The sequence below is a fragment of the Seriola dumerili genome, unplaced genomic scaffold, assembly GCF_002260705.1.
Source record: "Seriola dumerili isolate Sdu_G_001 unplaced genomic scaffold, Sdu_1.0 BDQW01000226.1, whole genome shotgun sequence".
Taxonomy (NCBI): Eukaryota; Metazoa; Chordata; class Actinopteri; order Carangiformes; family Carangidae; genus Seriola; species Seriola dumerili.
In genome coordinates this window covers 4878946-4896152 of record NW_019174481.1, presented here as the reverse complement: position 1 = coordinate 4896152, position 17207 = coordinate 4878946, and the positions used below count along the sequence as shown (strand labels likewise).

The following is a 17207-nucleotide window of genomic DNA, read 5'->3' as shown; positions in this document are numbered from 1 at the left end:
AGAACTTAGTTGTACTGTCACCTCCCACTGTAAAGTACACTGCACTCAGTTGATTACACATTGCAGCTTCATTACATTTTGTACAAAGCCCCAGAAGCAAATTAGTGCTCCTGTGCTGGAGTACTACCTGGCTCTAGATTTTGCGTGTGTAAATTAGTAAATGTTCATTTGAGTAAACACTCAACAGGGCATGTTCACCATGTAGGCGCAATATAAGCTGAGTCAGTAAAGGCGTATATAAGTATTTTTGACACAAGGCGCCCTTACCGACAGGACTCACCCATTAGGTAATAATGGCATGGACTGTCAGTTTTCTCCGGCTTTTATTGTTGTAAGGGACTTTTAGCTTTTGGATAGCCGGAAGTACTCTCGGCACATGCGCAGGAGGTGTAGTCAGCAATCGAAAATCGGAAGTTCTTTTCAGTTTCTAAGGCGGCGGGTCCAGCGTTAGGAGGACATATTTCAGCCAAAATGATCAGTAAACTGGTCGGTCAGAAGTATGTGTCCATGGCCAAATCATGGTAAGATGTGTTTTTATATCGTATCATTCGTAAAAGCATAAAGAAGAAAGACATGGGCTGACAGAGTCTCAATGTGTCCTTGGCTAGCTGTTAGCTTAGCCGAGGTCATCGCTGTGGGGACAAACTGACTTCAGCTCACTGACAGCTAAGCTCAGGCAAAATGGTTAAAAATACATTTTTGAAGTAATACAAAAATACATTTTTGAAGTAATACAAAATCGTTACCTTTTCTTTAAAAGCAAAAGCAGCAAAAGTGAATTTCATGCATCAATTCTGAAAGAATAGATGTTTAATTTAACCAACTAGCTACCTGGTCTCATTTGAAGGGCTGTAACTGTTGTTTTTATTATAGATTAGTCAGGTAGATAATTTGTCAATCAGTCATATCATCTGCAAGAGTCTACTGTCAAAATAATGTTGCAAAAGCAACTCCTCACATTTGTATTTGTGGAACTTTTTAGTTTTAACACAATAAACAAACTGCCGACTATCAAGGTTAAAATTGCTTTTTGTGGTGCATTACACAAAATTTGTAGCTTGGGTGTTTGATATTTATTGTTCAAAGAGTAATTTTCTAGCTGACAAATCAACTGAATCTTTACTCCACAAAACAACAACCTGCCTCTTTAACTTGACCTGTAGTATTTATTAATATTTGTGTGTTTTTTCCCTAAAATACTTAAGAATGTTACCAAAGTCAAAATTGTGTATTGTTTTTTTTTCTCTGATCACTTTTATTGATTTCATTGTATTTTCACTTTGAATTCAAGAAAAATGTTTACAATGTTCTCTACTCCTCAGGATCCCAACTCTGGCTGTATGGGGCACAGCTGGAGGCGTAGCTCTGGTCCACTTCACAGACTGGCGATTGTTTTTGGATTATGTTCCTTACATCAGTGGCAAATTCAAAAAGGACGAGTAGTGGCACACAGGTAAGAGATAACTGCAGACATTGAGTAAAAGTGGCGGAGGTGGGAAGGCACTAGATGAATAAGGACAGTTAAAGCACTACCACTTTTTTTTGCTTGTTTTTATTTTTGGCTCAATAATCACAGTCAGGGTCAATATTTCTGCACCCACTGCATCTTTTAAAGCCAGAAACAAGAACCTGACACTGTCTGCTGTACATATGTAGTATGGGCCTGCTCAGTTCCAATCTATACATCTAAATTTGGCTTTTGATTTACTGCTCTAACTGTTCAGTCGCATTTCTTGCATTTTGTATTATTGTCTGAATTCAAAATGCTCTCTAGTTATCTGTTTCTATTAATCTAGACAAAAAAATCTGACTTTAGTTTAATATTAATACAGAACGGGTGTTTTAGTATATTTTAAGACCCTTTGCTCCAAATTCTCCATATTGATAAGATTACACATTCTTTTCCCACCTGTAGCAAATTCACAGTGTTGTTCATGATTTTAAAAAGGCACACACTAATTTGCCTGCAGCATTAAAGTCTACTGTCTCACTGTGTAAGGTAGTGCTACTACCCTTCACACTTGGTCCTCACAGGCATAAAAATGCCATGTGTCTTTTCACATATTACATGTTTGTTGGGCATAGATGATCTTTTTTTTTCCTTCCCACTATTGTTGCAGCACAGCAAAGAGAACAGATGCAAAATGACACACAAGAGCAGCACTCATGCACAAATAAATAATGGAAACAGAGGCAGACCTACATCCAGGGACCACAGACAGCACTGGGTGGAGATTTGCCCCTGTTTAAGTAATTAGTCCTGTTAACATGTATCGTCTGAGTGATCACAGTCCAATATTACTTTATGCCTCAATCTGATGGAACTATGTTAGTCCTTAAATTATTAAACACATATCACAGCCATATTGCTGAATTGTGACATATTTCTTTATTTAAATGAACATAGGCAATGTAGCTTACTCTGAAACAACTCAGAAACTGCATTTTTGTGTCGGGCAGTTGTGACTTAATGCACTTTCCCTGTTTACACATTTTGCTAGTTTAACAAGCCGAGAGTCAAAGAAAGTCATAATCCTAAAATCTTTCTCTGTATGTTGCTAATGCCCTAAGTAGGAGAATAACCAGAGCAATTTTAATATTCTCAAACACATCTTTGAGTGTGATTGCTTTAACAATGTCAAGATGGAAATTGTGATGAGGGAATGTGAGATTTCCAAAAAAAGACGACTTGACAGATCAAATCGTCCTTTGAAGTTTATTCATGTTGGGTCATTATCTGGTTGTGTGTAAACACTGATTGTTCTCATCGTACTGACCTGCAGTGAACATTTCCAGGAGCTCATTATGCACCATCCATGTGAAAAGGTGATGAGGGAAAGATTCTTTAATCCGACAGAAAATGTTTTTTTGTGAACACTAAGTGCTACCTTGGACAATAAAAGATACATGTCATCACCTGGCTAATAAGTTTTTTTTTTAAAGAATCATAGTGGTGGCAGCAAGATATTTGTGGAGTACTCCTCATCACCAGGGACTAGAAAACTGTCAGAACTGTGGAAATGACAAACGGAGTGAAATTCAGAGACAATAAGCTGGGCAGTTTAGAGGTGTCAGGAGACCAGAATCCAGGACAGTGGTCTATTTTAAGGCTGTACTGTATGTGGCAGCTTCTAATAAGAAAGAAATGCCTGAAAAGCCTTCAACCACTGGAAATGTGTAGCATTTAAACCTTTGGTTTCACCCACAAATCTTGGATTAAGATGTAGGATGAGTTAGATTTGGGTAGTGTTTTCAGAATAAGGTCTAATTGCTGAACAAAAACATAAACGTGCTTATAAGTGAAATGCTCATACTCCCAACCATGTCACTCAAACTCAACTTTCCTTCCAGTCTCGGTATTTGATTTGCCTGTTACAGCAAAACCTACATTTCTACTGTACAACATAATGACTCTTTGTTTTCTGCTGCCAGGTCGGTGCTGTTTTACTACACAAAGACTTGAATAATGAACAAGATCTGCTGCAGCCGATACCTTGCACTGTTGTCCACCTGAATGCCAGGCCACTGGAAAGCCTGTCGTCTTCATCCTGCAGCTCAGTCAACATTGAATTGTTCCCCATCAACATCCAACTGCAATGTACCAGGGTTTGGCATTTCAACTTCCCTCCACCAGTGAAAACATGAATGGAAGAAAAATGAAAACAGAGATGATAAATGGACTTTTCTTTTCTTTTCCTGTTGGGTTTGGGTTCAGATATTTATTTTAATCATCAGTCCCCTGTGTACCATGGATCAAAACAAATAAAAATCTGTTATTCATGTCATGCTGTAATTGTTTTGAAGAGAAGAAGTAAAGTATGTGAGATTTACCTCATGTTGTGGTTGTGTGTAATTATTGCACTTGCTATGGGTTGATTGATGATTTTGTGCCGGGTGCAGACTCATGAGTGGAGTTTGGACTTGTACTGTGTCACATCACTGACTGAAAGTCATAGTAATTGAATTGTGCCTCCACTGTGTTCATCTGGCATTTATGAGCCTAATCAGTCATGTTTTAATCATAATTTCAAAGGTATATTTAAAGAAAGATTGTTTGATTAGGGATAAAAATCCAGTATTTTATGTTTCAAACTGTAAGCCTGTTTTACTCATGTGCTGACAGACAATAAGACTAACACTGTTACACAACCAGTCCAGTCAATTGATTTGGAAGTGAGGTGCAGTTTCCAGTGTTGATGTCTGATAGTAGGGCTGCTTTTCTTGTATTGTGTATCTGCATAACAGGTATTTCTAGGTCTTTAAATCTCATACCTTTCCAAGTCAAACGAGTTATCTACAATCAAATGCAATGTAAATTCACTGAATTTCCAGTCCACTGAAAGTATTAGCAGCAAAGTGCATACAAGTACAAGTATTTATTATGTTTACCTGTGAGCAGCATTTTAATGTTGTAGCAGGTCCTGGTGGTGCTATGTCAAAGTACTTATACCACTATTTACTTTTATGTAGTAGTTTGAAGTACAGCTTTATCTAAAGTAATCACAACTTAAATGTAAAATATTAATGCATTGGTTTATTTACCAATAGTACAATATTTCCCCTCAAAGGTACAGTATAGTGGAGTATGATTACAAAGTTGTACAACATTGAAATATCTAAGTAAGGTACTGCAAGGTTGCTATGAAATCATTTTCGTACTAGTTTACAAGAGTGCGGCGGATGGATTACAGTGCTTATTATGTTACGGGGTTGGCGGAGTGATCTACAGTTGTAAAGGTCCTGACGGGAGACAGACAGCGGGGATCGATAACAAACCGGACTCGGTGTAAATTCATGACTGAAGTAAGAAGCAGCGAGCTGGCTTCTTATTTCTCTCGAGCCAGTAATCAGAGGCAAGCAAATCAAGACAACCGGGACCATGGAAAGAAAGAGGTGGGAGTTTTAAATGTGTAGTCGAAGGAGATGTTAAAATGAAAGTTTCTCTGCAGGAAATGCACGCACGCATGCATACATAGAGACATGCGTTTTGTAGTTGAGAAACACTCAGCAGCAAATGAACAGGTCTAGGTTATTTATTTACACTTTGTATTACAGAAGGTAAACGTAGGGTCGAGGGAGTTTTTGGTTTCGTGATGTTAGGAAACTTTAAGCAACAGTAATTGATAATGCTGGTCGCTGCTGGTACGTTGACGTTAACGACGCTGCTAGCTTGATTAGCTAGCTAAGTTTCATTGTTTACACACGCTTGACTTGCGGTGCGATGGGCCCCGGCACACTTAGGCCAGTTATATGAAAAATACGGGTACAAAAATCACGACTACGTCAAAGGGACCTTGTTAAAACTTGGAGGCGAGGAATATGCTGCTTCACGAGTGGCTCACCGCCGATTTATCTGCTTGCAAGTCCCTTAAATAGTTATACGTCACTCCGAGCACACAGCTTGAAGAGGCAGCCAGCCTTAATGTTTTTCAACTACAAAACTGTATCAGTTAATAAATCCACCTTAAAGCATCCACACAGGTGTTTTTCACTTTAACTGATTACACCTCTTTCAGAGTGGGTGAAATGTGCTTGATTGACACCTCCTGACTCCTTGTCATTGCACCTGTCAGGCAGGTAACAACAACCTTTTGATCCTTTTTAAAGTTCTATACAGTTAGGTGACCTCAGAAAACCAAGTCCAGCATCTGCCTGTGAAAAGGTCCAGTCATTCAGAATTGACTGAGAAGCCATGTGTGGGTGTTCAGGGCCATAATTGCTTTAATTCTTCAGTTGAAATGATCACTGGTTGTGTGATGATGAAGTTTCTGGTTTTCTTTCTAGTGCGCCTGTTAAGTGTATCCTGAACAAGCCCCAGATAGTCCGTGGTCTGGGCAGCAACCTTCACACAGATGTGAGTGCCAGCCACTCCCGGGGAGGACGGTTGCTCCTGACCAAAGTGCAGCGCAGCAGGCACAAGAATCTCTACAACATCAACCATCAAATCAGGGTGAGACTGTGTTTGCTTTTGGTATTATGAGGCATGTTTAACTCCCCTAGACTTTTTCACGTAATTGTTTTACATAATTGTATGACAGTGATTTTAATGATGCTTATTTGAGAGTGATGAGTCTTCAATGTTAAAGTGAACCAGAGTGAACAGTGGAGCTATCTTTGAAAGTAATGTCAGGCTTGATTCTTTGTGCATAGGTCTGTATCAGCGTTGTACATCTAGACAATGCATTTTTCCTAATCCAGACAAATTTCGGATTAATTCAATCCTGGACTGATTTGGCCATTCCAGGACACATCCACAGTTTTGTTTTGAACTCAGGAGAAGGCATTTTATATAAAGAATACAGCTAAAAAGCTCAGTTTAGATGTCATTAAATCATACAACCTTCTTCCACTTCAAAGTCTCCCATGTGCCTTCGGGCAAATAGTAGTTAAGATGTCATGAGACTTCTTCTTTTTTTTTTTTTTTTCCTTTCTTTCTTTTTTTAAACAGTGGCTTTCTGTGCCAGTCAGCTATAAAGCTGCAAATGATAAGTCGCCATAGCAGCAGTTGTGTTGCACAGTTGCTTTGTCTGAAATCACTCTTCTTCACTCCCTCACTATGATCTACATAATAAAGATTTAATAGATTAGTCTAGTAAATTTAGATTTCTGACATAATTTAAAAGTAGAATTTTGACACTATATCTCGTGTACTTGGTAGAAAGTTAGGAGGGATTTTGGACACATCTACATATTAGCAGTGAGCAGGGGAACTCTGTAGCTATTTAAATGCACAAAATGTAATTTTCTGCTGCTAGAGATCTCTCAATCAAAACAATAACAAGAGACGGCTTGTTGACGTCGTGAAGTTGCATGGGAACATGGGAGGAGTTGTCTTCATCACCATTACTGCCATTGCAGTCAGCTACCTCTGGTTAGGATTTCCTCAGTGTCAGTTTCAACTTAAAAATCAGTGTTTCTACAACTGCTGCTAACGTTTACTCTGTTTGTAACTCTGTTAACTTAAGATCCAGATGTCTGATGACTAAAATGTTTCTTCCGGTTAAAAATGACCAAGATCTGAAAAGTGTAATGTAAAAATGTGGCTTAAAACTGGATAAAAAGTCAATTTTGACCACTTCTGACAGACGACCACAATGTTGACACATGCGTAATGGGGATATGACGCCATTGACAGGCGACCAAATGAAACGCACTGTTACCATGATTAAAATCACAGGTTTCTCTAGGCTTGAAAATTGCTAGAAACATTTGGGATAATGTAAGTATACAACTAAAGAAAATATAAAACACAGGTCTAGTTATTTTTAGACATTTTAACGTGGAAAAGTTACATATTCAACCTTGAAGAGTTGGCGCAGTCCACATTGTTGCCTTCCTTACTGGTAAACCTCTCCCACAGACATTGTTTTATGGTTAACCAGTGACTGTATTGCGAGGAATATTCAGTGCCTTGTGAAACTGACATAATTCTAAATACCATATTCTTATTTTATTATGATAGAAAACTGATAAAATATAATTATCAGAATTTTGGCCAATCAGTCGTGTTTTTTTTCTCTTAAAGGCCAAGCCTGACTTGAACACAACACTACCAGTTCGACAGACAGCGTCCATCTTCAAACAGCCAGTGACCAAAGTAACAAATCACCCCAACAACAAGGTGAAGACTGACCCACAGAAGGCTGTGGACCAACCCAAACAAGTAAGTCAGAGGGCAGAAAACATGCTCATTTCAGTTCTTCTCTCTTTTTCATGCTTTTTTTTTGTTTTAGTTTTTAGCTTCGTCAGTAAACAGTACAAATCATTGCTGTTGATATTATAAAATTGCAAGTGAGTCAAAGGAAATTGCTGTACTTGCAAGTTGTGAGTGGTGATTTGTCATGACTCGGTTGTGGCTTTTCCATTTTTTTAGAAAGTATTAAAGGGTTAATTTGTCCTAGTACAGATATCCTAATGTGTTCAAAATTTAACAAGGACTTTCTTGTTTTTTTGGTTTGCTTGAATCTTCAGCTGTTCTGGGAGAGGAAGTTGAGCGGGTTAAATGCATTTGATATTGCAGAGGAACTGGTGAAAACTATGGATCTTCCTAAAGGTTTACAGGGTAAGAGTAACCTAAAGACTTGACTAATATATACTATTCCAAGTGATAATTTTCAACAAGCTTGACCTGTGCCTCTGCTTTTTTAACTCTCCTTAGGTGTTGGCCCTGCCTGTTCAGATAAAACATTGCTTTCTTCCATCGCCAGTGCGCTGCACACCAGCCCCTCGCCAGTCACTGGACAGCTCACCGCTGCAGTGGAGAAAAATCCTGGAGTCTGGCTCAACACAGCACAGCCTCTTTGCAAAGCCTTCGTAGTGACTGATGATGACATCAGGTAAGATGTTCAAACATACAGCCCAGCTGTATGCACTTGCTGGTGGCTTCTTTTTAAGTAGATGTTTTTGTCATTTATAGGGTTCTGGTTAAGGTGGCCATTCAAAATGTCAATGTGAATTAGTTTGGGGTAATGATGTTAAGTTAAATTGTTGTTATTGCTGTTACATGGAGTATACATGTGTCGTCTGCGTGAGAAAGAGCACCAAGTTTAAAATGTGCTGGGGTGAACAGTACTGTATTGTTGTCACTACACTACTCTCGTTTTTTTTTTTTAGCTCTAGTAATGCTCTAGTATTGTGAAGAGGAAGTTGCTGTTTTCTACTTTTCATCTTTTCTGTTGATAATCCATGCTTTTAAAATGATCAATAGCCTCTCCTATTGTTTTGATGTTTTACCAACAGGTTTACCAGATGATGTACTATAAATGACACAAAAATACACAATACATACTGTTCAGTAGTTGGGTTAGGAGAGATGGTTCCTGAATGGCCACAATTGTGGGTCTAGTGCACTGGCAACAGGGGTCTAAATATTATTGCCAGACATACCCTGTATTTTTTTTTTTATGTATTGACACTAAAAACTAACTGACTTTTTTTAATCCAATGGTGAATTGTTGTCATTTTGGACACTGAATCACTATTGCAATGAGGAGATCAAGAGTCCTTGGTTAAAACAGTCAAAATGGGTCGCTCACAACTGAATGTCACAGCTAAGTAACCTTTCATCGTATACATAGGCTGATGTAGGAATGTCAAGATACCAGAAATTTGGTAGTCTGTACCAATCACAAGAGTTTTTTTCCACAAGTTGCAGAGGACCTGTTGCCTCCCGTGCCATTCCACATGTTATTGTTTACTGTCCCTGTCTTCTTCTTCTCTTTGAGTCCAGCATTAGACTAGAACGCTTCAGTAGAAGAGTCACATCTCCAGTAGCTTTGACATCTACAGTGTCTTCAATTCCTATGGTATTGTAGAAAAATAACTACAGACAGAATTTTGGCATCGACTTGGTACTGAAGTATCGGTTCTTGTGACATCCCTGGTCTGACTAAATGGGTGGCTGTGGCAGATGCTGATATATTATACACCCTACTGTACTGTACTGTTGTCATGTGTTGCTGCTTTGAACTTGTTAAGTTCAATGGGTGATGAGTGCCGAGACACTGCCAGGATTAGGGGAACTCTCGCTTCAGTCAATCGTGCCAAAACTGCTCAGGCTTAAATTTGCACTGCACAGTGCTTTGGTGGCCATCAGATAATATATTATTTCTAACAACAAAGTAAAGATTGTGCACAATAAATGAACACATTAAATTGCTACACACACATTACATTAGTTGTGAGGATGTTTAAAGTAAATACTGTTCATAATTATCAAGTCTTTGCCATGATAAGTTTGTTTTCGTTAGCACCAGCAGCAATTTTTTTCCTTGTCTGTGTCTTCCAGGAAGCAGGAGGACCTGGTGCAGAATGTGAGGAGGCGGCTTGAGGAAGCCCTTATGGCTGACATGTTGGCTCATATAGAGGACACCACTGCAGAGGCAGCAGCCAGCAAAGTAGAGGAAAAGGTTGAGCAGGTGGACAAGGAGGAATTATAGCCAAGGTACACAGTAATGATTAGCGTATTGCTGCCATCATGTTGCCTTTGATTATCTTAAACTGTTATGCACTTAAGTAAACTCCTAAACATGTAACATCTCTCTGTCTCATCTCTCCCACAGGCTTGTTTGACATGAGGTTTACTGGTGAACTCCATTTTATTTTCAAATAATTGGATCCATGAAGATTTTTTTTATACACTTTTAACAAATAGACCCTAAGTGCAGACATTCTGCAGATTTTGTTAACCTAAACAAAGACTTTGTTTCTTAAATTTTTATTTTTTACATGTGACCATGTAATCCTGAAGGGTGCTTTGAGTTTTAATTTTCAGTTCATTTTTACCTCTACCAATGTATGACAGTTTTGGATGGTGCTCTAAACAATGCAGTGTTACACTCTGTTAACAGCTATTCAAGCTCAAAGTTAAAAACACAAACCTGATGTATGTGAGTGAAAAGTGTGTGTGTCTGTCTGTGTGTCTGTTTGTGTGTGTGTGTGTGTGTGTTGTATCAGTTTGTGTTCAGAACCTCTAATGGTGTTTCTTTTTAACTGTTCAACAAGAACATGTTGCTCTTTTATATTTGAACTCTGGCACTGTAGGTAGTGTTGTGTAGTTTGCAGTATGTTTACATGCACACAGCACTCTTGTGGCTGTGAATAATCACATTTAGACTGATTCAAGGTTTACAGTTCAAAGTGGTGTTATTCTCACAATAATCGGAGTTTACATGGTTTTAAAGTTCGGGCCATGTCATTTGTATTAATAGAAGAATTGTCTGTATTGTTTTGCCAACTGCATTTGAAGAAAGAAAAAGAAAAGATGTATACCCTCAGAAAATACAAAAACAAATACAACACTGATGTACCTCATAACCTGATGTACTGTACCTCATTACAAGATTCATTATTTGTCTCTGTATCACTGTCAAATAAATGCAGCTCTTTTGTTAATGGTGTAGAGTGTGTCATTTATTTATTTATTTTTTGATCATTACCATTCATACACTTAGGAGGCTGAGGTAGATGGACACAAGTTTTAGGATTAAGATAGTGGTCCTTTCTTCCTTTTAAGAAGCCTATCTTAAAACAATACCTTCATGCCCGTATGCACGTCTGGCTGTAAAAGAGATCCCTTCTCAAAGCAAAATGAAATCTGCAGTCATGCATCCACAGCTAAAATGAGGCTACAGCAGTTAGTCAAACCAAGAATTTATCTTTTTAGTCCTAAATTCCCCCTTTGTGTCACTATCGCTCCACCACAGCTCTGCAAGAAAACACAAAGAGGGAATTTGTTACTCAAAAAAAATCAAAGGAATCACTTAACAGGCAGCATGGACAACAGGAATAATCACAACGACCAAGAACACTTTTAGTGTAGGTGTGGGCATGTGGATGTTGTATTAAGATAAACTTGAAAAAATACAAACCTGTCCTTAAAACTGATATCTTTCAACTGTTGGTATGAGGGAAGGTTTTGCTTTGAATATTTTATTTAACTGTTTGCATGATTTGAAATGAACCCATTGCCCTTATGTGATTCCTTTTATTGTTAATTTTTAATAACCTAGAGAACACAAATAAATGCATACACATACACACACACTGCATAAGCATCATTCAGTGCTGTAGTTGGACCACCCAAAACACCTCATTGGTAGCCATGATGAACACACCCAGCCGTGACCACATTTTATCAGCAGTCAGGATACAAAAACAAGGTCTATAGGAGGAAAATAAAATAGTGCCCTGCAGACACAATGGCAGTGACAGTGTCTTTGCGTTGATGCTCTCCCCTTGCTGCATGTGGCCTTTGAACCCATTGTTGTGTCGCGGGTGACGTCAGTGCCGTGTGCGGGAGACGGAGCGGCGTGCGCCTGGCGAGACAAAGGCGGCGGACCGACCGGGGTCAGGCAGCAGCACTGAGCCGAGAATCACTGTTTTTTTTAACTAAAGGTAACCGCTAACCTTGGATTTGAGCTGCGGTCTCCCTGACGGTACGCAGAATGAGGACCCAGTGACACTCCCAGGAGTATGGTTTGACTCTCCAGACAGAGAAAAAACAACAGTGCCCTCCTTGCGTTTTTAAACGTTTTTCTCCTACGCCCCCCTTTTTGCCTGCTAGTTAGCTAACCCGCTAGCTCCTAGCGCTGCACAGCACAACGTTGGTCTCCTCCTCCTCCTCCACCTTCTCCTTCTCCTCCTGGCTGCTTCTCATCTTTCCCTCAAGAGCTGGGCGACAGCCGAAGACAGGACCTCGTCGACGAAGGCAAGATAAAGTAAGTTCGCGTGGTTTTAGCACTTGTTTAATTTTAAAAATCAACACGGCTGCCTTTGAGAAAGAGCCTAAGTTCGGCTGACAGAACAGAGCTAACAGCTAGCTGTGGTGCTCCCAAACAAAGGGGTCGACAACGTGACTGAGTGCCGACTATGTGGAGCTAGCCTGTTAGCTTGGCTGGTGAAGCTAACAACAGCTTATATCCTTCTTTTATCTACATTTTTTTTTATTTCGAGCAACACATACAGGTGTGACTGAAGTTAGTACCACAATGGTTCTTCTTATCGGTGCGGGGAAATAGTTTGTTCACTTGTGTTAAGGCGGGCATGCTTTATCCTGACAAAACAACCAGCCTGGATGGCTTCAGTTGTCAGACAAGAAGCAACAACAGACAAAGCAAGGCGCCCAAATCAACACTGTTACTGTCTGCTGGTGTTTATGAATGATCTGTGGCTCCACGGGGCTCACCCCCAGCCTTGTTTTGTGTGTTTAATGATAAACAAACACTTGACTTTTTGTTGTTTTCCCATTTTTATTTCAGAGGAAGAAGAGCAGGGTGAGCTCACTCCCAACAAACAGGCATCCGTGATCTGATGTGAGATCCACGGAGAGACTATGCCTAGCCCTTTATTCCACCCCGAGATTATGGACCACGACGTGGTGATCAGCAGCCAGCACAACGGGGTCGGTCTGCCCCGAGAGACAGACCAGGAGTCCCGGGAAGAGGACCACCAAGAGGCGCTTCGCTTTGCCCTGGACCAGCTGTCACTCATGGCCCTGGAGAAAGTGGACTGTGGGGGCGGCGGTGGCAGCGGAGGAGGCGGGCTGGTGGACACTCTGGATGGGAACCAGGGTCCGGGTTCTGAGAGCTGCAACGGTGTGGGTGGAGGGGGGTACGTGGACCTACAGATGCTGGAGCATCCCGGCGGGTCACGGGACTCCCCGACGTCCTGCTCTCCATCCCCGGAGTACTACGGCTCGGGCGGGTACCACATGACCGGCTCGCACTCCATGCTCCACGGGGAACAAAGCTCCGTCCTCTGCAGCAGGAAAAGAAGTGTCAACATGACTGAATGTGTGCCTGTCCCCAGCTCTGAACATGTGGCTGAAATAGTGGGGAGACAAGGTAAGAGCACGAGTGTGTGTGAGATGCTGTTCCGAATGAGGAATTATATGTTGTTTATGTTTATGGACAGCTTGTTCAGGCAGCATGCAGCCTGGTTGTTCTTTGTTTGGGTGGCTCCTTGGTGAGGAGGTGAGTCTGTGAACTTTTTACAGACTGAGCTCGGTGCTCTGGTCGGACTGCACTAACTGTTTGGGTCTTTAAAGCCAACATAATGCGGCTACTCCATTAAAATGCCATACCTACTGTATTTGCATCCCGTTTTTAGTAGTATTTAGACAATGCCTTGACAGAGTGAGTGAGAGAGTGTGGTTGATGAGTAGGAGGGAGGGGGAGGGGTGGGAGAGGGTCAGACAAAGCGGCAGATTGTCGGGAGTCTGGACATGTCTAGGAGCCTGCACCAAACAAAGGAAATACACCGAAATATCCCCATTTTATATATCATAGATCTTTAGTGGCACATTTCAACACTGAACTCACATTCCTAACTCATATATATGTTTATGGCAGATTAATTGTCTTTGCTGAGCAGATTTTAGGCTGAAACGGGGCAGCAGGCGCACAAACACGGGACTGGGCGGTGTTACGCCCTGCACCCAGCTCTGTCTGCCGATGCTGCTGCTGGCGTACGAGCCGCGGCATTTTATACATGTAATTTTTCTCTCTTGTTTTTACCAACATATGCCGCACACTTTGACCGGGATCATGTTGTGGGTTTGGTTTGCCCGTCGCTGCCGCGGTAGCATTATGGCATTGTTCTCTTTGTTTGAAAAAGCCATGCTTTCTGCTTCCCAGAATGACATCACACTCTGTGCGCCCTATTGGTCGCCGGGAATGAACCGTCCATATTTAAAGAAACAGAGCACACAGTAGGTGCTGGTGGAGCAACATGAGTTGACACAAGCAGTGCAGCAGCCATTGACAGTATATTTGGGCAGACAGGCTCTTCATGAATATCCCACATAGCTGCTGGGTTTGTTTTCAGTGTTATTTAGATATGAATACATACATTTGAGAATGGTTGGTTTCCATAATAAAAATGTGCATTTGTTGGAGTTCTGTCCTGCTGGTGTTTGTTTTTGAAGATTCAGGACCGACTACACACAATGCAGCTGAGCTATTTGTCTACATATTCAGAAATATATTTGAACTGCTTTTATTTGACTATGTGTTTGTTTGTTTATGGAACATAATCACAGTTATTTATATACCAATTAGGCTAATGCAACAGTCCTTCAATAATCCCTTTCAGTGTTCAGTTTTCATTTCAGCTGTTTTAGAGAGGTGTTGATTCAACTTTATTGCCATTTTAAAAGCTGCACTCTATGCGCTGTTGGAACTGTTGCTTTATGCTAAGAGGTGTTTTAATATATTGTCCCCTTAATTTATATCAATGAATGTAGACTAAATATTAAAAATGCTAGCACCACAAACTGCAGCATCCAAAATCCACCTACAAAGTTGGATCAGCATCTTTTGGTTTCAACAAAAACTGAACATTATAACCTCGATAAAATGTTTTATTGCAGGTCAGTTGTATCAGAAAGAATTAGTTTTAACAATGTCTTAATAAACGTGCAACAGAGCGTTTAAATGAACCAATTTTATTTGATTCCATAACTTTATAGCTACAGTGTGTATATACAAGTGTATTTGAAATTTTTGTGTTTATTTTATAAAACTAATGCCCGTGTGCTTCTCCTTTCTGCACCTTCCAGGTTGTAAGATCAAGGCCTTGCGTGCCAAAACAAACACCTACATAAAGACTCCCGTGAGGGGCGAGGATCCTGTTTTCATCGTGACGGGACGCAGGGAGGATGTGGAGATGGCCAAACGTGAAATTGTCTCTGCAGCGGAGCATTTCTCTATGATCCGGGCATCCCGCTGCAAAGCTGGAGGACCTGGTGGAGGGGGCTCGCTTCCTGGACCACCACACCTACCTGGACAGACCACCATACAGGTACAAAAACCTGTGGCTTAGTCATCATGTTGTGTTTTTGTTTTATGCTTGCCAGATAACAAAGGAATTATTTGATGTTAGTTTTATTAACATCTCTAGAAAGTAAAGTTTTTGTTATTCAGACATTAAAATATTTGTATATCATTCATCCAGGTCAGGGTGCCCTACAGAGTTGTTGGTCTAGTTGTTGGACCAAAGGGAGCAACTATCAAGCGCATCCAGCAGCAGACTCACACCTACATTGTGACACCTAGTCGAGAGAAAGACCCTGTGTTTGAGGTGACTGGGATGCCAGAAAATGTGGACCGAGCGAGAGAGGAGATCGAGACCCACATCACCCTGCGAACTGGAACCTTTGTGGACCTGCAGGGAGACAACGACTTCCACACCAATGGCACTGATGTCAGTCTGGAAGGCCTGGGCTCTCTGAGTGGAGGACTTGGAGCATCTCTGTGGTCCAGGGCTACCAGTCACCATTCTGCCCCCCCTCCGCCTCCACCTTCCCCCCCTCCTCCTATTCCCATGTCCATGCACCACTCCTCCAACCGGAAGATGTCCTCCTCTGTCGCCTATCACACGCACAACAGCGGGATGAGCTCAGACAGCTTCAGCACCACCCGCAAAGCCAACGAGGGAGGCAGTCCCACTAGCCCTTTTAGCACAGGCTCCAGCAGTGCTGGAGGAGGATTCACTTTTGGGGGCGATTCCACCCCAGGACTGCCCTCCTCAGATGAACTGGGCTTTGAGTTCAGTGCTTCCAACATCTGGGCGCCTTTCGTCAACGGTGGAACAGGCAATAAGACAGCCGGCTCCTCCCAGCAGCAGCCTCTACGTCGCAACAGTAGCGGCCTCAGCGGTGGCGCCATCACTCCACGATTGTCTCCAACTCTGCCTCAGGACACAGGCGTGGGCCCTCTGGATCACCCGCTAGCCCGTCGTGCACAGAGCGACCCCCTCAGCACTCTCTCCTGGCTACAGTCTGGCAGTGCCGGGGGCGGCTCCTTCTCTGGAGCCTCCAGTTCTAGCTCTGGCGGCTCTTCAACCGGTTACTCCTCCTGCTCGGCCTCCTCTCTACCTGGTGGCTCTCCCACTGACTCAGAGGGAGGCAGCAGCGGCGTCGGTCTCAGCTCGGGGATGCTGAGCCGGCTGAAAGGCAGCTCTGGTCCTGGGGTCGCGGGGCTGGTCGGCGTTGGCCCCGGGGTCAACAGGGACTGCTTTGTGTGTTTCGAGAGCGAGGTGACAGCAGCCCTGGTGCCTTGTGGCCACAACCTGTTCTGCATGGAGTGTGCCGGGCAAATCTGCCAGTCAGCTGAGCCAGAGTGCCCTGTCTGCCACACCCCAACCACACAGTGCATCCGCATCTTCTCTTAATGCCCCGAGCAGGGGGGTGGGGTGGGGGATAAAATATGAGGGTTGGGTGGCAGGAAGAGGACTGGAGTGGGGCACCAGCTGTGGCGGAGGCGATGGAAGGATTCACACTAATAACCTTCACACACACACACACACACATGATGGACCATAATAAATACATTAATAGAGATGATGATACTATAAGGATGTTGATTTATTGCTCATAACTGTCAAGATTAATAATAACAATAATAATAATAATAATAATGACAATGACTTATTTTCAGAGTGAAGTTAATTGAAACTGGTCTGCAGACAGTTGGGGCTCAGACAGTCTCTAGGTGGTGAACTTATGGAAGGAAACTAGTGTCTTATCTCTCTTCAGGCCTTCATTTTGACCCGGAGCAGCCTGCATCGCTGGCCGCCGGTCTGTCTCAACATTTCTTCATTCTGGCTTCTTCAGATCTCTGCCTGCTTTCTCTCTCACAGCCTTTCCTTTTGACACTTTTGTACTTAACAGATATTTTTCGATGAAGCTGTCACTGAGGCCTGCACTT

General features: G+C 42.0%; 3 protein-coding genes across 3 annotated transcripts; all 3 read left to right on the top strand.

The window, feature by feature from the left end:
• Nucleotides 1-375: 375 nt before the first annotated feature.
• Nucleotides 376-3835, top strand: LOC111228958 (cytochrome b-c1 complex subunit 10-like). The gene is made up of 3 exons (XM_022755081.1): nucleotides 376-521; nucleotides 1323-1453; nucleotides 3433-3835. The coding sequence occupies exons 1-2, from the start codon at nucleotides 472-474 to the stop codon at nucleotides 1441-1443; spliced, it is 171 nt and encodes a 56-aa protein (XP_022610802.1). The 5' UTR covers nucleotides 376-471; the 3' UTR covers nucleotides 1444-1453; nucleotides 3433-3835.
• A 922-nt stretch (nucleotides 3836-4757) lies between these two features.
• On the top strand, nucleotides 4758-10877 carry LOC111229007 (methyl-CpG-binding domain protein 3-like). The gene is made up of 7 exons (XM_022755155.1): nucleotides 4758-4893; nucleotides 5785-5950; nucleotides 7526-7663; nucleotides 7972-8062; nucleotides 8159-8336; nucleotides 9788-9943; nucleotides 10062-10877. Exons 1-6 carry the CDS (start codon nucleotides 4880-4882, stop codon nucleotides 9936-9938), a joined length of 738 nt encoding a protein of 245 aa, XP_022610876.1. The 5' UTR covers nucleotides 4758-4879; the 3' UTR covers nucleotides 9939-9943; nucleotides 10062-10877.
• Nucleotides 10878-11956: 1079 nt separating this feature from the next.
• LOC111229090 (RNA-binding protein MEX3B-like) lies at nucleotides 11957-16671 on the top strand. The gene is made up of 4 exons (XM_022755262.1): nucleotides 11957-12218; nucleotides 12759-13343; nucleotides 15059-15300; nucleotides 15454-16671. Exons 2-4 carry the CDS (start codon nucleotides 12833-12835, stop codon nucleotides 16669-16671), a joined length of 1971 nt encoding a protein of 656 aa, XP_022610983.1. The 5' UTR covers nucleotides 11957-12218; nucleotides 12759-12832.
• Nucleotides 16672-17207: the final 536 nt, after the last annotated feature.